Source organism: Oculina patagonica, chromosome 5, assembly GCF_052425735.1.
Source record: "Oculina patagonica isolate OP01 chromosome 5, crgOcupat, whole genome shotgun sequence".
Lineage (NCBI taxonomy): Eukaryota > Metazoa > Cnidaria > Anthozoa > Scleractinia > Oculinidae > Oculina > Oculina patagonica.
In genome coordinates this window covers 17,409,683-17,435,219 of record NC_135762.1, presented here as the reverse complement: position 1 = coordinate 17,435,219, position 25,537 = coordinate 17,409,683, and the positions used below count along the sequence as shown (strand labels likewise).

Here is a 25,537-nt window from a genome sequence, read left to right as displayed (position 1 = left end):
TGAAAAAAACAATACTTTTGGTGACGTCTTTCTTAGCAACGGCTTGATTGACACAGACTTCCCGGCACCCCCGGCCCCCTTCAGATGAAGGGGACCCCGATCATCCAGACCCTAGAATTAGGAAGATAAGGGGGGGGGGCTCTCTCGAAATACATTTTCTCGGCCCTTCGGGCCTCTATTTGTTCTAAAAATAGGGGAGCAGGTCCCCCGGGCCCCTCCCCTAGATCCGCCACTGAAAGTAACCAAAACTGTACACTGCAATCTCGCCATACTCCCCAAAAATCAAATGTAATCAAGGAATGCGGAAACGATGTCGGAACTGAGGTGTTAGGTTGAATTTGTAAAATTGTGCGTACCCCTGGAAATATCTTGGCTATACCCGTGAACCCCCGTGGGTTTAATCCATTCTTTGAGCGTGTAGGTATTTCATCAGATAATAACTTGTTCCCCAACAGCTTGTCGTGAAAAGCTTGAATTCTGTTCTAATTATATAGTCACCAAGCCATACAATAGTTTTACTTTTCTCAATTGATTTATTATTAAATCGAACATCCCATTTGATTTCAGGCAACAGCTTTAGTGTTACAAGCAAGGTAAAAACTGAGTCAGACATGAGTAATTCACTTCAAGTATATGACTTATTTCAATCCCCTTTTAGGGAAGAAAAATGAAACTCCAAGTTAAAGCCGTCTACTCGCTTCATTATATAAAGTGTTTATTATTTCTTTCTCTATAGAACGAAGAATTACAACAAACTATTTTTATATTTTAAGGATATGCTTTGTGCTAAGTAGTGTCATTATTCTTGAAAGGCATCATCATTGCCAATGGCGTTCTTTGACACTAATCTTCTCTTGAACCTGCACGTGTCATAGCACTTTCTTAAGTCATCGGTACAAGTAATGGCACAAGTTTGAGTAAAACAATCTTGACTGCAAAACCTGGATACTCGATAACATGTATTTTCGCACGATGGATGCACGTCCGCTACTTGCAGAAGGACAACAATCAATGCAGTTAAAGCTGCAGCTTTGAGGTGGTTCATCATCTAAACGAACAAAAGTTATGTAGATCAGTGATGGAATTTCTGAGAATTGAACTAATAAGGGTAAATCAGACCAAAGTTGTCAAACAAAAATCACAACTACAATCAACTGAAAGAAGACTCAAATTGGCTCAAGGTGTCCTGAGCAAAGACAGCTAATTTATTTTACTTTTTTTTCAAACAATCGATGTCGTTGTCATTTCATGTGGACCTATATAAGTCAAGTCCGCTACTGTTGCGTATGTGTAAAAAGTGAAAAGAAACCAAGATATACATGTTACCTTAGTACAACTTAAAGTCATACACGGATGCAATATAAGTGGTCAAATGCATGGTACCTAAGGTATTTGAAATGGCGAGGTGAAGAAAAGCCATAGTTAACCTTGATATCCAGACATATCGGATGCGATTATTGTATAAAAAAAAAAAAACATAACCTGGACTGGTGAAGTGATCGAATATTCCATATCAAAATTACAGAATGTCTATTTCCAGTTTTGAATTTACAGCACATTCATGTGACCAGAATAGTGCCCTTTTATTGGATCCATTCCTTTTGAATTGTTAAATAATTTTACAAACGACTTTTCAAAATACGTCTCATGATAATTCTATTATCCCGCGGGACGCAAATAAAACTAAATCGTTTGGAATTGCCTGATATTCATGATTCATACATTAATCGTACCTTTTTGGTACGCTTCGGCGGCATATCAGGCGAGTTTGGTCGAGCCAAAATATCCATGGCGAGACCAAACGAGCCTGATATGAAAAAACCGCCGATGCGTACCAAAAAGGTACGATTAGGTATTTACCGTACCCAAAAATCCGGTGATATTATTCGCTAAAAAAAAAAAACAACTGTTGAAGCCATGCTTCCCAGACACGTAGTGCAAAATGTGTTGACCTGCTTGTATTGATACTTTTTTGGTCTTCAAACACTTTTATCAAGTCCTCTTCTCACATTTTTTTTACTCGTTTGTTTGGAGTTTCATTCCCTAAATTTTCAAATGGAAACTCCGACTCCATTGTTTCAGTTTGAATGTTTCAGTACTCGTCGGCAAACATCGCGCAATTGGCGAGCGCGCTCAAGTTTAGTTTTGGCGGGAAAGTTTTTCTCATTTTACGACCGGTAAGCACCAGCTAATTAAAAATACTCGTTTCTGTTTTATTGGTAAAACCTCCTTTCAATTCATCGTACGGAAACACTACTTTAATTCAAAGTGACCATGATATGGTGGCATATCAGGTCAGTGACTTGATATCGTAGGATATCAGGACAGTAGATCGCGCTTCTGATTGGAAAAAAACTACTACTTGCGAATTTGGGTACGGTAACAGACAAAAACGTTCAAACTTCTGTAACCGCTTTCACAGGGCAAGAAAATGTCTTTGTATTTTATCCCCAACACACCTGAAAAAGAATATTTTTTTTCTGAAAAAAAAAAAGATTTATTCAAATATAAATCATGATGTCGAGGGTTAATGGACGATTGTCATAAATATTAATTTGAATACCAGCTTTTTATAACTTGTTCTCTTAAGTTTTCTATATCAAGAATGAATTATAAAAAAGAACGTACAAGAGAACTCGCCCTACTGCATTGTAAATTGCATAGGCTGGATTTTCAGCCGTTTTGTGAACCCGCGTTCCTTTAGAGAAGGATGACAACCGGACTATTGGCGAAAACTGGCCGCGTCGATGGCGGGAAATTACCCCGCCATAGACGCAGAATCACATATATCATTGATGTCAAGAAGTTGTAGTGGAAATCGAGCACTGTTTATTGTAGTGGTATTAATATGAATGATCTTTTTTTATTATTTGACGAATCTATTATTGATGTTTTGGTTTATGGTTGGTGGCCTTTCTCGCGCTCTGATGATCCTGACTCTCTGATACGGGCTATTTCTGAACGTTCAGCAAGCCCGCTGTCGCTGGCTAGTCTAATATCGAATGAGAAAGTTAACTTTTCTTTTACGGTCAGCCAAGTCACTGTCCCATCCGAGTTTCGGACAAGTTAGTGTGGAATATGTCTGTACACCAAAAACTTACTCACCTCAGTTCACCTTGGATTAAACAGGAAACTACCTTCACAATAAAGCCTCGTAGTGTGAGAAAGAGTTGCTGCGTTTTGTATTATAAGCTGTTAAATTAATTGATGCAAATTTGAGCCCCACGTTTTTCTTTCAACATCTGCTTTCAAAACCAAGTTTTAATTATCTTTTGGTGGGCCTACGATTAAACGCATTTTCTTTAAGACTTCCTCAGTTGTCAAAGACGCCTTCTGCTGTCCATCTCATCGTGGTGGAACGGGATAAAATTATCGCCGCACGTAAGCATTGGTGCTTAGTACATCTGCTCACAAGAACACATGGAAAAAACGAGTTGAATTATCTTCAGATATTGTGAAAAAGAATTTCAGTTGAATATGTTAATAATAATTTCATTCAAGTTCGCAGCTGGTCACTACTACTGATGAAAACTCAAAGAATTCACGATATATGGTGAAGCACCAAATCAAATACTGACAGTTTACTACAGAAAAGGAAATGTAATAACAAAACAAAAAGGGGCAAAGACGGTTAAGCTTGGGGGAGATTCATGAACGACCATAATATTTAAATGTAAGAATAACGTTTTCAAGATGCGCCATCCATCTTCAATAAAATAACTCCTTTCTTCCCAAGAAAATCGCGCGCACCTTGTTACAAAAGCAGCCGCGTCCGTGAAAGTAACTTATAACAATTTTGAAGTTCTTTGCAAAAATACGTTTAACGCTAATGGCAGTGACGCCACAGTCATCCAACTAGCTATAGCCAACATGCTTAACAAAATTTAAACACTTTTAGCCTTTAGGCAATTTATAACAAAATGGTGTAGTCTAAAGTTGATATACATCGAGTGTGCATTAAAATTAAAATGAAAGACAAGCGTGGTGGTAACATTTCCATGTAAAAACTGGTTAATTTAAGTTCCGGAGGAAATACAACTTTAAAACTGTTAAAATTAAACTGAAAGACCAGCGTGGTGGTAATATTTCCACGTGAAAACTGGTTAATTTGACTTCCGGAGGGGAAATAACTTTTAAACTGTACATGTTAAAATTAAAATTAAAGACCAGCGTGGTGATAATATTTCCATCTAAAAACTGGTTAATTGAGTTCCGGAGGGAAAATAACCTTTAAACTGTTAATATTAAAATGAAAGACCACAAAGCACAAAAACTACAGTAAAATTTAAAAATATAATTTGAGAAAATGTAAAGATTAATTTTTTCCCCGATTTCTTGCTCTCTATATATCTCTACGCGTTGTGAACTAAATAAAACTTCATTATATACTGAGAATTTGACTTAAATTGAAATTTGAAATTTGTAATAGTTGACGAAGATCACGTGAGGTAAAATGGTTACATCTTGAAAACCAGAACATTTTTCCATACGAGTTTTGTTTCGAACAATTAAGATCAAACCTTTCGGCGTTTTCTGCTTCATTATGATTTTTTGAAGCTACCGTCCATTTTCCTGTAGTTCGCCTGCCTTGCGTGTTTACAAAGCTAATAATACTCTCTGTTTTTGATAAGTTTATTGTGGGTTGCGGTTTGCCCATTATTAAACTTCAACTGTTATTCCATTTAATCCAGCTGGCATGAAATTGACTATGTCAAAAATATTGATAGCCGTGTTTCTTAAATTACTAATGAGCTTTAATGCGATGTTCATAGCTTTTCAGCTCTCTATATTAAAAATTATTTCTTCATTCGATTTTTATATGCTTTAATGATTAAATATGTAGCATATCTGCATGAAAATAATCTATCTGTAAAAAAGCAGCGGAGCCATAACACGAGTCTCTTTTCTCGGCAGAGGCACTTGAGGGGATCACAGAATGGAAGAACGAAAGAGGTTTCGCTACTTTCCCTCTCCTTCCCGTCGTTCATAGCGCACCTTATCCTTCCCTCGCCTCAGTCTTCCCACGCGCGCTTTCGACGAAAATACAACAGCCTTTGGGAAGGAGAGGGGGTATGACTGTTTCGTGGCATGGCATTTAGATCAGTTTAATGAAAGGATTTAGAGATTCTAATATCGTGACATTAAAACGGACAAGACATTTCTGTCAAATGACATAAAATTATTCTACTAACTTAATTCAATACGTGACAACGTGGCGGCAATATTAACAAAAACTTACTTATGGTTTGACACATTATAAGCTGTGGAGACACTGGGAGACGACGCGACAACAAGATAGATATTTATTTAAATCCGAAGCATCAGTAAAAATTTAAGGGATTATCAATACTCCTAGTCGCTTGATGCTACAGAAACTGGCCCTCACCGAAACTGGCGTGTACCACTTTGGTCCTAGCAGTGTAGACCTTTTTTCCTTTTTCACCAAACTCTAACATGGCTTATTATAAATTTTTATTAGAACTTTCTTATACAACTATGAGAAAATATTAAAATGGAGTATATATTTTTAAAAAAGGCCCCTTAAAAAATTGGGGGCGACCGACGAAGGGGTCTGGGAGACTGGTAGTTATTTTGCCTATCGGTGTAGAGGAAATCTACAAGTTTGTATTTTTGCACGTGAAGTAATTTCTCTCATGAGATCTTTATCTGTAGTTTTCCTTTTACTATTAAACGTCTTTGTTTTATAATCCATTGTGGCTAACTTTGTTTCCACACGTCTGTAGAGAAAAGTAACCACACAATATCACGTTCCGCGCCATGTCATTATATCTCATTGGTATTCAGCGCATGCAGCAGCCCTTTACTCATACTATCTTTCGGTCTTGTCGAGTAAGCTGTGCAGCGCGGGAGAAACTGAGAAAATTAAGGTTAGATGATCAGGAAGGCTAATTAACCTGAAACAGTTTATTTTTAAATCATAAACAATTAACTACGATAGCGAGTACAAAACCACGTCCACCAAAGACGCCTGGCATTGTGGTGTATGGATAACCTTGATCGCATGAAGAAATTAAACTGGATTTGGGTAAAATTCGGTACATTTATGTTAATTTGTAACTGTATTGTTAAAGTGAGCTAAAGTGTTAAATTTATGGACTCCATAGATTAAAAACTCTGAGAAGGATAAGACCGAATGTAATATAACCGCAGTTGTAAGTTCAGCCATGATATAATTGGCATTAATCAACTGTAGGCTGGCCTTCAGGTTGGTTTTAGTAAACCACGTTTTAGAGCCACTTTGTAGTGTTTCATTGATGGATTTACTGTCGATAGTACTCTTAATAATGTGCTTTTGAGGGCCTTTCTTGTTACGTGGGGGAAAATAAAATTGCATTTACGTTTTTACATTTACATTACATGGTGCAACATGACAGAGCCAGAACAAAGGTCCTTATTAGCTTCCTCTACCCTACTGGCATGGGTCAGTATATCAGATTTTATTGTGTCTCTTGTTGACCATTGAGGTGCTGACCGCTGACCATTAACTTCCGGATTTAGTTATTGAAGTGAGCTGTATCTTTACGATTGTAATAAGATTTAAAATATGTATTGTTGTTTACATGCTAACATAACAAAGTCACAATTACATGATAAATATTCTTCAACGCATTTTCTACCCGTACTTTATTTAAAGTCCCACTATCTATTGGTTGTTTTCATCAGCGTTACAGGGACTGTTTGTTTGCAGGAAAACTTATCAGATTATAGAGCAGCCAAAAATAAGCGCTTTGTCAAAGTATAAGCTCTGTACCGTTTTTCACAACCGAGTTCTTATAAAAATAATTTTGGGAAAGTTACACTTATTGAACATGCAAACGCCATGTTTAATTTGTGTCCCCCTTTGAGGCACAAATATGGCGGCCATAGAATTGTTTACAGTCAGTAAAGTAGTTTGTACCATAAATGTTATTCGCTTTTAGATATCATTTAAGATATCACTTCTTAATTATAATCACGTCTGAAAATTGAAAAATGCAATAAAAAGTATCCGTTTTGTGACTGTTAAGCATAACACGTTCATCCGGGACATCACAAATTTCAAGATGCTTTACCTCCTAAACGAAACACTGAATTGATACCAAACTTTGCATAGACGTTTATGCTATTTATGTCTAGAACATGTAAAATGAACAGGTTTGTAGTTTATATTTAGCCTGTTACTTGTTAATTGGTTGGGTTACCAATTGATTTTATATATTAACGAACTCGATCTTGCAAATCAGTACCGTGTATATTGTACTGTTTATATTGAACTCTTTAAATTTTAAAAGAAACTCAGACTTAATTATTTGCGGTCTGCATTTGCGCCGTAACAAGAGCGTAGTAAAATCCTTTACGACCCAACAGCTCTTGGTGTGTGCCTTGCTCTACCACGCGCCCGTGATGAATGACGGCTATGATGTCAGCGTTCTGTACCGTGGACAATCGATGTGCAATAATGATGGCTGTACGACCCTCACTTGCGGCGTCCAACGCTTGCTGGACAACCTGTTTAACAAGAAAGAAACCTGTTATCATGACTATTTATGTTCTTCCCTGTTTTTAGTGCTACGCTGAAAGATGGTATCACCAATGTGTTAATTTAGATCGGCTTATTTTGCCGGCTGTACACAGGCTATCGACACAGCTCAAAACATATTGAATGAAAGTTTATAGATAATCTTCATCGGGGAAAGGATACAAAACGGAGGACACCGAAAAAGATATAACCCACAGTTTCCTTTGCTTCGCGTACAAAACGTGAGATTGAACTATTTCTAACATGTTCTTGTGCTTAAGGTATTTTCCTCACCTTTTCACTCTCTGTATCCAAAGCAGAAGTTGCCTCATCAAGAAGCAGGATTCGTGGATTACGAACCAGCGCTCTGGCGATGGCTATTCTTTGCTTCTGTCCTCCTGAGATCAGAGTTCCTTTGTCTCCTACAAGAGTGTCATAACCCTACAAACAACAAGATGAATGTGAGTTGCAGAGAAATACTTCAGGTTCACAAGAGTAAACCTACGACCAAGAGGCCGTAAATTTAGTCTTATTTTACATCGTAAATCCTGGAAAGGATTCAAAAATTAAAGATCTTGAAAGAAATAGGGAAATATTCCAATTCCATATCTTAATCCTATCACGTTATCTAGGAGTTCTCAAATAATGCGAAGAAACTCATACACTAATTAAGACCAGACACAAGAATATTTGATACGTTCGTTTTATACTTGAAAACAGCGAAAAGACCTGTTGGGAAGATTTGCTGCAATAAGTATCAAAAACTGTACATTTTATAGCGATCTACACCTCTAGCGACCAACCAAATAATATGTGAATGTATTCTGGAAGTTAACTTTTAGTGAACCAACAATAAAACGAGAGTCATTGGTCTTACCATGGGAAGAGAATTAATGAAGCTGTGTATATTAGCCGCTTTTGCTGCTCTTTCTATTTCATCCTTGTTTACTTCACGAGAGTTGTCGCCGTACGCAATGTTGTCAGCGATGCTGCAGCCAAACAATACAGGCTCCTGTGACACGATACCAATATGAGAGCGCAGCCACTGTATGTTCAGAGTTCGAACACTGTTACCATCAATGGCCTGAAAACAAACACGACAGCCATGAGAAATGTTAAAAAGGATAAACACAGTAGCGCTCTTTGATTGTTACACCTTATTCGATGGTTTTACTGATAATGCATGCGGATATTTACTACAGTAGAACCCCGATAAATCGAACTCGGATAACTCGAACACCCCTGGCCACTGACTCAAACTAACTTTCTTTTCTCTTGGATTTGACACCACTTTTCAGTCATTTTTACTTGGTTAACTCGAACCTCGGGTAACTCAAAAACCCCGCTAACTCGAACTAAATTTTGTTTCCCTTGATCAAAAGTTGGGTCAAATTTACCTCGATAACTCGAATTCCGGTTCTTGCAACTCGTCACGGTTGCCCATTGATTAGAGCAACGAAAAGATCACGTATTTACGGTATCATGGGACAGTCCATTTTCCACTCTTATTACAAGAATGTATGACCGTGTTAGAGTTCCTGACGAGATAAGTTTAATTTGCACTGTACTGTATACTAAAGAACTGAAAAATCAGTATAAACAATCAATTACTAACTTGGCAAATCAGTTAAATATTAAATCGACCCTGTTAACTCGAAACCCCGCTAACTCGAACTGTTTTTCGTTTCCTTTCAGAGTTCGACTTACTAGGGTTCGACTGTAGTTTCGCAGTATTTTCGAAGAAAAATACTATTAAAAACTATTAAATAACTTACCACTTCTCCGTCGTCGATATCATAAAACCTCTCCAGGAGAGAAACAACTGTACTTTTACCGCAGCCGCTTGAACCAACAAGAGCAAGTTTTTGTCCTTTCTGGACAGACAGCGTTAACCCTCGTAGAACTTTTACGTCTGGTCGGGTTGGATAGCGGAAACGAACGCTACGTAACTGGATTGTTCCTGTCACAGAACCCTGTACAAAGACAACAGGAAATAACATTTTAAGGTCAGAGGTTTAACATTGATACACATTTCCAGGCGTCAACTAAAACTGCCCTTGTTCGGTGCTATATCTGTAATTTCTACAAATTCTAACAGCAGGCCAATAACAACAATAAAAGGTATGGGCCAACAAAAAAAGGTAAAAGCCTGCAATCAAAGGTATGTTAAAAGAAAGGTGTAATTACTTTAACACTTTTACAGAAGTCCTGTTGCTAATTATCTCTTCAGGCCGGTTTGAACACTGTTACCATCAATGGCCTGGAAACAGACACGACAGCCATGAGAAATAGCGTATCAATGTAGAAAGTATGTAAAAAGTTTCTCACTTCAAGAAAAACAACACCATGCAGTGGTGTATATTCTTACCGGTGTCAAGCCTTCTTCAGAGGAGCTGTCGATTGCAGATTTACGGTCGAAGATTTTAAAGAGACGAGCAGCAGCGATCTTGGCCTTCTCGTAGTCTGGTGAGAGAGCGCTCAGGTGACCGAGCGTTGCACCACCTATGAGAATGGACATGATCACCCTGAAAAACATTGACAAATACATATCTGTAATTAACCCGCCGGCTAAGAAAGTTACAAAACACACAAAATAGAGTCAAACACATATTTTTGACGACTGACTTTCAGACTACCTCTTAAGCTTAAAAATTAAAATTCTATAGGAAAATCCACTACCTAGTCCCGTACGCGAACCGATATCGCACATCGCGACGGCCAATGCTGATTTTCCTCATGCCTTTTATGGCTGAATGTTGCATTTTTTACCCGCGCTAGAACCATTACAAATCAACTGTCATACCAGCAATCAACTCAACTTCGATACACTTCATTTCCTCGCGGTCGTTTTCAACGGTTCACCTTTAACATTAACGACAAATGGTAGTATTTTAAGAACATTCTTTTTTTAACATTGACTCTCATTCTTTTTCTCCGCCTGGTGTCTGCACTAAATTAATAGAGTTGAGGAGCGGGACGGGGATATAGTAAGTACCTTGGAATAAAAATAATGACATTTAGCTAATGTCTATGAGACATCTTAGACAGATGCTTTTACCCGCTATTAGCGGGTCCTTCACACACATCGCTGGCTGTGTGTCGTTTTGTTGATGTCAGAAACCGCTTTTACATCGTGAGTATCAGTAAGAATGTAGAAGTCATCTTTTCGTTTGGGCTCCAAAACAATTTCTATAACTGTCTTTATCGAGTAAACGAAGTTTTTCATTTTTTCTTTCGTTCCCGTGTTTTTTTGTACGCAGACATTACTGTCAAACTATCAACATATTATTCAAAAAATAAAGCTGTTCTTTTAGAATTGTAGTATTTCGTTCTTTTAGTGAGGTTTCTACAGTGGTCGTGCGTAACTGCATTACTCCGAGGTCCCGATACGGACATTTTCTCTATTTTTATTCTCCGTTTCACTCATGCGGTGAAGAAAATGTTCCGCTGCTCGTAGAGCCGAATTAAATTTAAAGGAAAATCTTGCGCTTCCTCGCCTCGGTCAGGTCTTCGTAAACTGAGAAAATATTTTGAAAAATAGATCTATTTGTAGACGTTGTTATGTGAAGCTACGCGTTGCTACGGTGTAATATCCGTCAACCTCGCTTTCAGTCGCAATCCACTATATACCTCGCCTCGATAGCCAATCAATGGCGACAATCTCCTAGCTATGCGATTCTACGCTGCATTTCGCGTCATATTGGCACCACTATAAAAATTACGGAGGGGAGGGGGGAGGTTGGGGGCTAACGTTTCGCTGACGGTAAAGCGATCGACCAAGTAAGTGTGTTAATAGCGCGGTTTTTTTAAAAAATAAGTGAAGATAAGAGATAACTTACTTCATAACTTCATCCATGGTCATTTCTCCGTTCACCAGGAGGTGCCCTCCATATCTGAATGCTGCCGCAGAAGCACAATACCTGAATGCTTCTGCTAAGCCGAATGATACTCCTTGCAGGTGGGCCCTTTTCAACGCCTTCCTACAATCACACATAGCTTTGAAATTAGTACGTGTAATTCATCAAAAGAAAACAAACAACAAGAAAAAGCTTTTCATGCACCCAGAGCCTGTACCAGGGCAAACTGTCCTTGCATGCAGGGTTGACACATGATGCTGGCAAACTATGTAGGCATAGCCTTGGGCATAATACTTTAGTTGGAACATCGGGCATAATGCCGGCATATAGTCCGATTTTGCAGTAAAAAACCCATGAAAAAAGAAAAAAATAAAAATAAAATTAAAAAAGTGACGGTTCAGTGTGGTAGGCCTACTCTGGGACCCAAGTCGCCTAAAGGCGCTCAAAGTCACCCAAAGTCGCTCTAAGTCATGGAGATAGTATAGAATTTTCTGTAACAATGCGTTATGGTGTACCTGATGATTCTCATGTATGTATACCACAACTGTACTTAGGTCGGTCACCTAAAATGCCAAAAAGGTCACCTTTGCCTGAAGTCGCTCAAATCGCCCAAAGACGCCTAAAGTCACCCAAACTCGTCCGTACTTTTGGACATAATCGCCTAAAATCGCGTAAAGTCGCCTTAAGTCGCCCAAAGTTACGGCGACTTTGGGTCCCAAAGTAGGCCTTGTGGTAGACGACTTTAGCGTATATTGTGCGCAAATTCTGTGAAATATCAAATATTTTTATTATTAGCTACAGCTGTTGTTAGTATCACAACACGACAGGCTTGATCCCAGTGAGTCTCAATGATTACATTTGTTACCGCGGAAGCGACCATTTTTATTCGGAAGGGGTAAAGCCACCACGACTTTCTGACTATACATGGACAACGCGCCCATTTTTTGAATAAATTATTACTATACTATACTAACGTCAATTATTGAATAATAAATAATACATAATAAGGTCAATTATATGAAAACCAACATTGCAATGATCATCACCGCAACAAAACTTACTTATACGGGCTAACTAAAGCCCGAGCGTAGTCGTTATAGAAAGTGTCTTCTCTTCCCAGTGACGCCACAGTTCGGATATTTTCTATTGTTTCCACTGCAATCTATGAAGACAAGACATAGTACGTCATCGATCTTAACGTTAACTTTTATGACCTTACTATTTCACTTCCCATGGATGGAAAGCGTTAGGCAAGCGTCAAAGGAATTCCGACAAAAAAGTAAATAGCTAGAATTTGCTTTATGGGGGCTGTAATTCAGCCAAATCTTTTTATGTTTGTCTTACACCCCCTTTTAGTGCCACGTGCATAGCGGCTTTCTATCGACATCCATCTGAATCTTTCGACGTGCTTAACAAACAACACGGATCGAAATCCACCAATCACAGCCCACTAGCATGACCTCACTGACCTTGTGGGCTCATTTGCACGAAACCAACAACGGTATACATCGGTTTTGATTGGCTCATTTCAAACAGCACGTCGAAAGACGCTGTCAAAAAATGATATCGAATGATGGATGTAGAAAGATAGCTATGCACGTAACACTGAAAGCGGGTCTAAGTAATCCGTCTTAAGCTTCTTCTGTCCTGGCGTTTGATTGGTGTATAGCCTCCATTGATGTTTCATTATACGTGAAGAATACAGGTGTATTTTAGGTGTCCATCGATTTGAAAGTACATTATCGAACGACGCGCGAAAATGACTTACAACAAGACAGCTTTTTTATGAAACTGATGCCTGGTAATGATGAGAATAAATATTATAAGTAATAATCGATATCTACTACTTAATTTATTTACAACAATGGAAATTGTAAATGGGTATCTCGTCAATACTACATAGGCATAACTTACATCTGAAGGAAGACTTATTAAATGGAAAAAGCTTCCTTTTGGTTTGCAGTTTCTTTCTCCACGCATCCGATCTTGCGAAAGACTGTTTATGCAATAACTTCTTACCGGCAACAACTTGGCACTACTTACTTACCGTAAAGAAACAGAAAAAAACAGCTTTTCTGAACCGTGTTTTCATTGCGAGTAATAACGTATTTTAATGAGTAACAAAGGTAAACAGACAGTGCCAAAATGTTGCACCCATTGCAGCACTCAAAGCGTTTTCCTTTCATGTTTTGGAGGAAAGTACTCAATTATGACTAAATATGTAATTGACAAGATTTCATCAAAGGCCTTAATGATGTTGGGAACTACGCTGAGCCTAGCTGCACTGCCATCACATTTCTATTGTGGACGTTACCTTTAGTTTTAAACAACCCGACTTGGTCAACTTTCATTTGTGGACAGACTTCACGACCAAAACTTGCATCCAAATAAAGCAATCGTGTCTCACCTTGCCGGACTGAATGATTTCATCTTCACCATCCTTAGACGTCCCGCGTCCTATGAATGCTACTTTCATTTGAATGGCACCCGCTATTATCAGAAATGGTATAAAAGACAGAACTACCAAAGACAACTTCCAGCCATTGTACAAAGCGTACACGGTGCAGGCAACACCTGTAGCGACAGATGTCACCACGATAGCAAGACGAGTGCCTGCTGCCTGAAAAAAAAAAACATGGCTTGAGTAATATTAAATAAAAGGGCGGGCACAGGTCGGTACAGATATAATATAGACACATTCACACCATGCTTACACGGTTGAAAGAAAAACCGGTCAGCGCAATAATTTTCAATTCACTACTACTGTCAATGATTATGTGTTAGCCGCCTTTTTGCAACAGGAAGGGTGCAAAAAATCAGGTTACTGATATACGTTAAAGAGAACATTTTCCTGGGTAGAAAAGCCACTGTTAAAGTAAAACTGAATTTGCTACTGTTGCCCTCTTGGAATCATGCTAGAGAAACATGTCCGTCACTGCAAGATTTCGCCTTTATTTGCCCCTTTGGATAACTCTGTTATTATTTTGAGCTAAAACAGTTTAAAAATGTACTTTAGAGTTCTTTTAAAACCAAGAGCCATTCTTGAAACAACTGCAAGCCAGGCTAAGTCCTGGTATCACAATAATCATTGCTGACAGCTTAAACAATTTTTTTATATAACTAGAATGTTTCCCCAACAACGCGCGCTCTCATTATAGCTACTTCGAGTCACATGACATCTAACAATAAAACCGTTTCCCGCCAGAAATCTCCGAGCGGGCAACAATGCCAAATCAATGACGTCAGAGGGTAACAGCGCACTGTTGCCTGCGAATGTTGACCGACGACCGTCGTTTTCTTAATTCTTCGCCGTTTGTGTTATATAGCCGTGCTATATAACATTGCGATTCTCGGAAAACAAAATCATTTTGCTTTCCTCGGGCCAGTCATGAAGCCAAGTTGTCAAACAACACCCGATCGAGCCATTACTTGAAAAACAACCAACAAGAAAAAATACCTTCCATTTTTTAATGAATTGTTTCACGCATCTACTGCTCAAGCAGTTGAAAATTAAAAAGCAAAACTGTTACTTTAAAAACTATGTGTAGCCAGGCATAATTACCCCTTGAACAGCTGAAGCATGTGTTCCCAGTGCTGTAGTTAATGCTCCAGTGCTGTGAAGTGGATCATCAAAGTACGCCATATCCTATTAAACAAACACAAACCTGTAAATAACCTGTATTTAGTTTGTCATGAGTATGGGACTGAAAAGGATAATTTTGTGAGTTCCCGACTGGAATCGAAACCAATGATGGCGTCGACCTTCAGCACACATTGAGCTTCACAGTAGGCGGACAAAACAACAGTCTCACAGAAAAGTGTTAATTCCCCTGGAAACTGGATTGCACACAAACATACAAAATATACTTGAATCCTTCTTTTACTGAAATAGTTAACTGACCTGCCTGAGAATAGCCTCAAACGCCATTTTCCTTAGCCGCAAAGTCAACAATTCACCAGACTTGGCAAACATTGAAGCCTGAAGAGAAAGGAGAAAATTTAAAAAAAATTAATAATTACAGCACTGTTAACATAAAATACTCGATGACTATAAGATTGGCCTCAAAAAATGAACGGAAGCATGAAGCTGACCTTTGCCAATGAATTAGTTAATACCAAAACTATAATTGAACTTTGAACGCATTTGTTGGCATTTTAGTTAAAAATTCAACCAAGTGATTTCATTTCATCCAGCTGTAAAAATATAGTATCTTCCCTCGCAAAACAGGAAAGACAGGAAACCTTTTACCTTTGACGTTTGAGTTTGACGTTAAACGTCACTAACTTAGACTACTAATTACAAAAAATGAAAATGATACTTAACGCTGATGAATTGAGAGAGAAAGCTTGACAGACCAACAGCAAGGAACATCAGAGCCCAGAACTCAGACTTCTTTTTCACATCATCTTTATCTGGCAAAGCAAAGACCTAAAATGGGTAAAACAAACAATTGCATATCAAACAGGCATCAAACTATTTACATGTATACCAATTCGAGGAATGCAAATAATGAACTTTTCAAGACGCCACTTTCATTCGACGTTTTTGAGATAAGAAGAGCTTTGTTCTTTCAGTTAAAGGACAGCCTCTATGTCTAGTCAAAGATTGGCTTGGCTGTAAATGTATCCAATTTCGAAAATCACAAATCGAATACCGCGGTCTCAAAATGCGGCCGCCGCTCCGCTATGTGTGCATTAATAAAATATACTGACTTCACTTACAGCAAGAATTTCTGACAGAACCAAGGCAAATGCAAATGGATATAGTCCGTTTAAGGCGGCAGCAACGGTTCCAAACAACAAGTATGGCCATTCACTAAGGTTCATTTTTATGATGCGTGTCGCTGGAGCAGGCTCTACTTCTTCCTCTAAAATCTTCTCTTTGTCATCCTTGTCTTTCTTATCCTAAATTAATTAACAAAAAAAAAAACAAGTATGTACATGTAGCAGTAAGTAGTAACTTTATTTAACGAGGGAGCACTTTACAGTCGTAGACTGGTAACCCTGTGGCCCTCACCTATATAATATAAAATATACATTACAACAATTTAAAAATATCTAGCTATGAATAACAACAAGCATACAATTGGTAAAATTTGATAAAATCAATAAAATAGACTTCAATTTTATTGGTACATGCAAAAAAAGAGTAAAAAGACTCCAAGAATTTAAAACAATGGTCAATATTTGCGTATCCTGTCGTTGCGTATCCAGTATTCACTACAATAAGATATATTGTCATTATAAACTTGTTAAACCATGGCCTGTCACAGGAAGCCATGTCCAGCTACACAACCATCAACAAATGACTTAAGGCAGTCACATCAAAACACAACCTGCAACAATCAGCTACAACTTCCCACGGCCAGGTACATGTAAGGTCAAGCAAGGTCAGGCACGACCGATCACATTCAGCCTAGTCAACCAGTCAAGACCAGCCAGGGCAGGCACGACCGATCACAATCAGCCATGATCAGCATGACTATAGTCACAAGTAGTCACAACTGATCATGATCAGCCATAAAAATACTTTCATTCATTCTACGATAAGCTGTTATGTAACTATTCTGTACCTCAATTATGTCGGATTTGGGTCTGTCTGGAACTGAAGTGCTTCTTCTCTTGTCATCATGTTCACTGTCACTCGACATGCGTGACATACTACGCGCAAATTCCACTATTACTGATGACTCTGAAAACGGAAAATGTCATGATGATAGACTCGGTCCATCAGTCTGCATAAATTATTGTGATTGATAAACACCCGCATGTGTCACCAACGCCTTTGCGGGAAGTTGTGCCGCGTAAGGAAATATGAGACGGCTGTACGAAGGCTACTTTAAACAGCTTGATATATTCAATTGAACTGAAAATCAATTCTAATTATTGAGTACTTAGTTATTCGAAAAATCCTTTTTCCACTTTCGGCGTACTAATTTCTTGGCCGAGCACTATTGACGTTGGTAAAAATATATTGCGTTCTTGAAAAGCAGTTCCTTTTGCTAAATAGGTGGGTACTGGAAGAATGGAAAAGACAGACTAAAACTTAAAATAAAGAAAAAGATTCCCGACCTTTTGCTTCAACATTGGCCTTCTTCGTCATTATTCTCATCATCGTCATCATCAATACTATCCTCTTTCTTTTCCTCTTCAAATGTCTACCAAAACGAAACAAATGTTAAATCAAATCTTTATTACATATTGATCAGAATGTGTTAAAAACGCTCTTGTTTTCCTCGGAAACAAAACTCACAAATAAAAATTGAAAAAAAAAACAACAAAGAATACAAAACAGTGATACCACGTTAGCTAGATACCTGTGATGTGACCAACTGATGATAGACTCCATCAGTCTGCATGAGTTCATCATGGCTTCCTTTCTCGACCACCACACCCTCTTGAATAGCTGCAATAACATCAGCATTCTGGACTGTTGACAAACGGTGAGCAATCACAATGGTTGTGCGACCCTGACGAGCCTAGAAGATTAAAATCCTCATTGCAGTGAGCCTTGTAGCCTGCGAACAGGCTTTCTGTAGCGTTCGACCGCTCCAGCGCCCTACGTACGATCGCTCCGGAAAGCCTGTTCGCAGGCTATGAGCCTTGTATTGTAAATTGCTAAATATAAATTTCTCTGACAAAAGAAGTATTATTTCATACAATCAAGAACAGAATCCCCCTCCCCAATTGAACGTCAGTACTGCGTCTCAAAATAAAATGGAGATGGGCACAGCCTGAGCACAGTTAAAAAAGCATTGATGAACTACTACTATACACTCACTTGATCCAAGGCCGCTTGTACAATTGATTCACTTTCACTGTCCAATGCTGAAGTTGCTTCATCTAGCAACAATATCCTGGGATCTTTTACAACAGCTCGTGCAATGGCAATTCGCTGCTTCTGTCCGCCACTAAGCTGAGTTCCTCGCTCACCAACAAGAGTTTCATATCCCTGACAAATGGAGAAATTTTTCTCATGAATAACTTCCATATAAGAACGAATAACAAAATTCACATTGCACGATAGGCAACAGACGAGATGTAGGCTTAGAGGCTTTCACTTCTGGTGGATTTGTCGGTAGTGAAAACCAGCTTCTTAGTCTACATAATCTACTTAGTCTACAAATATTAAAACAGAAATGAAAGAATTTGGTGAAAACACGAAATAAAATCAAACCTCGCTTTTATCGAAGCCTCGCTAAACATTTCAGGTGGCGGAAGCTGGATAAGGTGGGTAAAGAAAGTAAAGAAGGCCAATACAGGTACACCGGAATCCTAATTTCTCGAACATCCACGGGAAACATAAACTTGCTCGAGAAATCAGGAGTAAAATGACAGTGTTCGACGACTTAGTGATGCAACTCTAAGGGAAACAACTTTTGGTTGGAGTTATCAGGAAGATATCAGGGGATTCCACGGTAACCCAGTACCTGCTAATAGTTTCAGGACATGGAGAACGGACGATATTCCGAATATTTGGTCAGAATGTTTAGACAACAAATGACAAAACTAAGTTTTACCGAAATATAACTATTTTCCAACTTAGTTTATGTTGTCTGTCTAGCTGACACAGTGAACATTCTCGGAACATCTTTCATTCTCAGATTTCACTGTACGTTACAAAAGACAAGAAACGTAAGAGAAATTTTGGAACCTCGTTCACTTTTTTTGGCCATTTTTTCTGTTCTGAGTCTGTACTATAAAAGCACTGGAAATGAGCTTTTGATTAGCTTATTCTTCTGCTTATGCTTTGGATTCCATATACCTTGCAAACTAGATCTCGTAACCGGAAACAAAAGAGAAATTAAATTAGAAAAAAAAAAAAGTTATTCCGCAGCTAATGTTGTACATCCCTTAAAGATTAGCAGGTGTTCAAACATTTGCGTTTTTAAGATAACTTGCCATATAGTATCACATGCAGCTTGGAAACGTAAGCAAATGTGAAATTCCTCTTACTTGTGGAAGATTCGTGACAAAATCATGAGCATTAGCCATCTTTGTTGCTCTTTCAATGTCTTCCTGTGTAACGCCATCTTTACCGTACCGGATATTCTCTGCTATTGTTGTGGCAAAAAGGACAGGTTCTTGACTCACAACACCAATGTGTTGACGCAACCACTTCAAGTTTAGATTACGAATGTCATGGCTATCGACAGTAACCTTTATGAACACAAAGGCACATGTGCAATGTAAATAACCAAGCAGGAAGTAATGCTCAACAGCAAATGAATCATTGCTGAAAAAGATTAATACTACTGGTGTTATAGAGGGGCCTGAAGCAGAAGTTTATCATCACTTGGGGTATAAAAAGGGAACTGGGATTTGCCTTTTGGGGTCACTGGGACTGAGAAACAAACAGAAAATGGGAATTGGGCTAGGATTTGGGCAGAAAATAGGCTGGGAAATGGGATTTGGGCAAAATTTGGAATTTATTCTTCTCCCTCCTCCACCTCTTTCAGGACCCTTAAAATAATTACAATAACAAGTGAAAATCGGTTTGAAAACAGGATTAAATCTTGTTCGGGAAGAGGGCAACGATAAAAAAAAAACTTGGACACGAAGATACTTGGGTTTTTAACAATAGAAGTTGACACGGATTTAAGACGAGTGCATTAAATGCGACGTACAGATCGCCAGCATCAAACATTAATAAATGGATCAGGAGATTAGTTTTTCAAGACACGTTTTAGCTGGCCACTACGGCGAGCAATTTAGAAACACAAAGTTCGTTATTAACTATGCTGTTATCTTTTTATTTACCAAAACGTTCAACGGTTATTTTTTCCCAAATGTTGTCATAGCTTTGACTTATTAGTAACAGGCCTTCATTTCGTCTAATTCTGTCTTAATCACATTTGCCTTAAACAATTCGGATCTTTTCTCCACAGTCGTTCAATTTTGTTTGATCGCTCGTTTGATTACCGAACTATAGAGCGAATTAAACTCAACTACTGCCATTCTACTACCATTAAAGATAGCTAGCGTTTCAAGCGTAAGCACTTCGTTAGAGCAAATTGTTAAAGCATCCTATTAACAAGTTTAGACATTATAGAGGGTCTTACCTCCCCACTATTGGGATCATAAAATCTCTGTAGAAGCTTAACAACTGTACTTTTTCCACAGCCACTCTCACCCACCAATGCAACAGTCAGGCCACTCTCAACAGTCAAGTTCAAACTGTTCAAAATCTGAGAAAAAAAGATCAACATTTTCATCAAAAACTGCTGCTTACCTTTTCATTTATCAATACGTTGGTGAGTACTACATATGGAGAAGAAAATGCAATCTCATTCACAATGTTAATGGGAATTTAAGCCTTCGGTTGCTAGGAAATGCGACAACCGCATTTCCCGAAAAAGCATGGGACGAGTTGTTGTGCACACGTTCCATTTCTTGAGTCTTACTGTTGTTTCTCCGCTAGAATGGGTTATTAGGTTAGTTCCGAGTGTAGCGTTCACTACCGGTCAAATGAAGATCTGCATTGCCTATATAGGTCAGTACTCTAGGCTTAAATCTCATTTTAGGAATATGTTTGGTCATTACGTTTTTGGTAAGGCGAAATTACAATTGAACCCCCCCGTATACGCCTCGTTGACCATCGCTCACCGAAAACGAAGTCGAGTAGTAAGCGGACACCCATAGGAAAAAGAACAGTCCGCTAAGAAGACGTTTCCGCTTATGGCAGGTTAAAGATGAAGTAGCTGTATGTGGCTGGGACCACGATGAAGTGTCTGTTTACGGGAGGTGTCTGCCTTAGGAGACGTACGTTAGCGGGGTTTTGACTGTACGCTACATTTTGCTCGTCGTCTTGTACTCTCCGAATCGTCAACGTTGCAAGCAGCACCGTTCCAGCAAGAACATTCGTAATCAAAAGAGTTTTTTTTAGAGCCACACAACTACTCAATGTACTAAGCGGTAGTTTCCAATCTCAAACGACGTCACTGAGAAAACGAATGTGCGTCTGGAATGAAGATGACACAACGAAAAATGCCTACCACTATAAAAACGAAACAAATTTATTTCATTCTACTCAGAGAAAAGATGTTAACAAAATTCCTTTTACCTTTACGTCTGGTCTTGACGGATAAATGAACTCGATGTTATTGAAGTTTATGTTTCCTTTGAAAGCACTTTGCTCAATTTCTATTCCATCCGTAGAACTGGAATCAATTGGAGGGACCTTAAACAAACAAAATGAGAAAGTGTGCCGTGAGGTCACAACAGGAGAGAGCAGCACATTGACTCGTATGTAATGTACTAAGCAAGCAATGCTTCGATTAAGTGAATTACTAATGTACCGTCAACGCTTCAATTCCGAAGAGTTTAATTTCTGCGGCGGTCGTGGACTTAGGTCAGGCTTTCTGTCAAGGTTTACATCAAAAAAGACTAATAATTTACCGCAGGTTTCTCAGAAAACCTTTCTCTAGGTATTTTGAATGGACTGTGAATATTTCTGACATCAATTATCAATAATCGATAGTTTCTTTTTACCCTGTCAATTATAAGAAACACTTTATAAGCCGCTCCTTTTGCTGTTGCTATGGCTTCCATGTTGGGACCGGCTTGACCCAGTTGCATGGCAGCAAACAAAACTGAAAAAAATACCTGAAGAAAATAAAAAGCTACATGTTACATACAAGACAATGAAAATGAAAGTTTTGCTAGCTAGTGTAATTCTGGAAAAAAACATTTTGTTGGATGAAAACAACTTCATTCCATTCTAAAGTCAACAAGTGTGTGTCTCAAGAACGACACCAGTGTGGCTGCCCAGACCTCGTGCACAAGAACAACATTACGCTCAACAAAATGACAATTAGCTTCAGCAAGCTTTCTGCATCGTCCAATTAAGTGTTTGTTGCCAGTTATATGAGTAGAATATATTTTTGTTAAAATATATCTCGTATGGCATATTTGTCACTCTTTCTTCCACACTATTTATAGTTGGCAAAAAAAACTAACAAGGTGCATAATCTAATAGTTCTGTCATCGCGAGGCAAACCCCATCCCTTGTTCACGAATATAATACAGTGATACTATACTTCTTACAATAAGTAATTGTCCTCCATTCATTTCCTCATCAATGATCAATTTTGAACCATACCTGTCGATATTGGTAAAAAATACATTAATAAATAAATATTGATAAGTGTACTGATAAACACTTCCCTATCACGTCTGTTTGGTATATTTCGAATTATTCGACCTAATTAACCTATACTATTCCAGCCATCCTGTCAAACAACCAAAGTAAATTAAATCTTCCATAGAAGGATACGTTCTGCAGTAGATACAGTTATATAAATAATTTCTGTTGCATCATTATCTGACACAAACACTAGACGCACCTGGTCCGGTTGCGGGAATTTAAAAACGTTTCGGGGCATGCAAGGCGCTTAGAATTCAGGCCTTCGGGGAAAAAATATAAAAGGAAAAACAAATCGCTTACACAGATGAAGTGGCCAACATGTCAGACTCAGTAGATTCTGAGTTCATCACACTCAATGAAAATTACAAGGAATTATTCAAACCAATGACATTATAAGGTCGTCAATTACCCGTCTTCACTACCGCCGCGGCAAAGAAAAAACGCAAAACAAGGCAGTGTTCGTTGACAGGTTGAAAAAATTGTCACCATATTGAAACAAGCCAACTCCAATCCTTACAAACAGCACCTAAACGTGGTAAATACAAATTACTGATTATATTCACCACTTAACCATAAACATACCAAAAGGCCAAAGCATAGCTGCTATAAATGATCACTTGGAAGAAACCCATTCCCAGTCCTGTCATAAAACCTTTCTTGACACCAAAGTCTCGAGCTTCTGCCAGGTGGGAGGAATATCTGCAGGTTCAGTTTAACATAGAAACGGTTACATAGCATACCATTACATGTATTGCACGAAGTGCAACTATTATTGTTTATTTTCCACTGCCCAGTACTTTCCAACAAGAAAACGCAGGTATGTGGCATCAGTTTAAAATGATAATTTTTCTGAAGCAACCGTCTTCATAGCACATTTCAAGAACGTGAATAAAAGAACAAATTGAATGGCCAAACTAATGTTCAGAATTCTGGTTTACCTCGCAATTTCTTTCTTCTCTCCTCCAAATGCGGCAACAGTTTTTATTGATGACAAAACTTCTTCTGCTATGCTTCCAGCTTTGGCATAAGCGTCAAGCCCTCTGGTTGTCATCGACGTCATTATCTGCGAAATTCCAATAATGATAATGACGAAATGATATAATCAACTGCTCATTGCAAAATTTATGAGGCGATTCAATTGATCGGACTAGCCTCCAATTTCAACGAATCTCATCGATACCGACAGAATACGACATCAACTGTGTATTAAAACGGGGGCCTAATGCAAATCCATGAATTTGATTGGCTAAACCATCGTTGACCAAAAAACAACCAGACTAAGAACTCGAAGTCTCTATGGGTGATCATGATACTTGTCGAGCCCCTTATTTTTACCAGCTATCAAATTTGACGGAAATAAAAAAAGTGGTCTAACTGCTTTAACATAACCCAGTTAGTGATCTATTAGTCAATTCTACTAATTTTACGAGTATCGATAACTTATGGTTAAGACTTGCGGTAATGAGGGATGAGGTAGCCTGCGTTGCAGACGAACTACAACCCCGGTATAGTCTGCAACGCAAGCTAGGCATTAGCGCTCCGTGCTAATCATAATGAAGTTTACTAATAGTCACCCATTGGATAAATAGGATCGCTGGCAGACACCAGTCGCGACCTTGCCGTCAACAAGACTTCTTGCAACTACTCCGTCGTTTTCTACAGTGGATAACGCAAATATGTCTCGATGGCTATTCCCTAGTTAATTTAAACTCAAAGTGTCAATAGCACACAGTAAATAAAATGTCATCATCATTATCAAGTTACCTTTGCAATTAATCCGCCTGCAATTACCATCAGTGGACTCACACTAATCATTACGAGAGTAAGCTTCCACCCATAAACAAATCCCATGACAATACCGACCAGCACTGTTGTGATGGCTTGAAGAAACATGCCAATTTTGTGACCAATACCATCATCCACTTTGTTCAGGTCTCTGCACAAACAAATAAAATCGCCTTTGTATTTTGTTGCATAAACGTAAAAATAACGTCCATAAAAAGACTTTACTCGATCTCCATCGCTCCAATTAAGGATGAAAATTAATAAGTCATGATAAATTTCCGAACAGTCTACGTGATAGATGACAGTGGAAGAAGAAGAAGAAGAAGAAGAAGAACAACAACAACAACAACAACAACTACAAGAACAACAACAACAACAACAACAACAACAACAACAACGACGACAACATCAAGAAGAACAAGAAGAAAAAGGAGGAGGAGGAGGAGGAGGAGGAGGAGGAAGATGACACGGACGAGGACAATGAGGGGACGAGGGTAGAGAGAAGAAGGGGAGGGGAATGAGGAGGAGGAAGGGAGAGGGAGCGAGGAGGAGGGTAGGGAAGGAAAAGGAGAAGAAAAACAAAGATCTCTTCGAGATATCGACTTTTTTTGCACGAGGTTAGTATGAGTAGAAGGTTTATTCTGGGCATTGTTGTTCGAACATATCATGGAAGAATTCAAACGTCTTTCAATTCAAGCATTTTTTATTTTCGCGGAGTAAATGCTGTATTTGTCAGTCGCGACGACTGGGTGCTTTGCGACTCATATACTTTGGCTTGGTTAAAAAAGGTAAACTTTGACGTTTGCCTTTAACATGTTTAATCGAAATAGTTGTTTCCTTTCGAGTTAGAAAGATTTCTACTCGGCCTAATGCAGAAAAATAACGCCTGATCGCAGGTAAGGTTACGCACGACAGAGTTACCTTTTGTCTCGTCACGCAATCTTAACCCCACATTGAGAAGTAAATTTTCGTTTGGATATTACCAAAAGCCGCTTCTCCTCGCGTTATTCTTTACCTTACAGCTACACATGCCATTTCTAACGACTACATTTCCAGCAAAACAGTTGCTGTTATTTTTCTAATGGCGATCGATGCATTTACTTCTGAACAGAAGAAACGTTTAACGTTTACTGCTTCCACCGGAAGTAATTTCACAACAGGCTACAAAATAGCCTGCGAGCAGGCTCTCTATTTGGGGGCAACGTGAATATTGCACTCGAGCGCCGAAGG

The 25,537-nt window shown here is 38.6% G+C and overlaps 1 protein-coding gene and 1 long non-coding RNA gene across 2 annotated transcripts in view; both read right to left on the bottom strand.

The window, feature by feature from the left end:
- Positions 1-513: 513 nt before the first annotated feature.
- Positions 514-4,600, bottom strand: LOC144653102 (uncharacterized). Its single transcript, XR_013570671.1, has 2 exons — positions 3,106-4,600; positions 514-1,048 (listed from the first exon to the last, which is right to left on the bottom strand). It is a non-coding gene; the product is annotated as an uncharacterized LOC144653102 (long non-coding RNA).
- A 1,169-nt stretch (positions 4,601-5,769) lies between these two features.
- The window catches only part of LOC144653097 (ATP-dependent translocase ABCB1-like), a 30,361-nt gene continuing 10,593 nt past the window's right edge, over positions 5,770-25,537 (bottom strand). The window contains 24 exon segments of the mRNA XM_078513023.1: positions 5,770-7,509; positions 7,814-7,960; positions 8,397-8,603; positions 9,295-9,492; positions 9,888-10,044; positions 11,359-11,499; positions 12,438-12,538; positions 13,784-13,996; positions 14,939-15,022; positions 15,278-15,355; positions 15,701-15,805; positions 16,099-16,281; positions 16,950-17,068; positions 17,462-17,534; positions 17,694-17,855; positions 18,158-18,328; positions 19,333-19,536; positions 20,439-20,564; positions 21,440-21,556; positions 21,868-21,981; positions 22,423-22,477; positions 23,105-23,221; positions 23,461-23,585; positions 24,287-24,458. Coding sequence (XP_078369149.1) covers positions 7,303-7,509; positions 7,814-7,960; positions 8,397-8,603; positions 9,295-9,492; positions 9,888-10,044; positions 11,359-11,499; positions 12,438-12,538; positions 13,784-13,996; positions 14,939-15,022; positions 15,278-15,355; positions 15,701-15,805; positions 16,099-16,281; positions 16,950-17,068; positions 17,462-17,534; positions 17,694-17,855; positions 18,158-18,328; positions 19,333-19,536; positions 20,439-20,564; positions 21,440-21,556; positions 21,868-21,981; positions 22,423-22,477; positions 23,105-23,221; positions 23,461-23,585; positions 24,287-24,458 — 3,376 coding nt within the window. The 3' untranslated portion in view covers positions 5,770-7,302.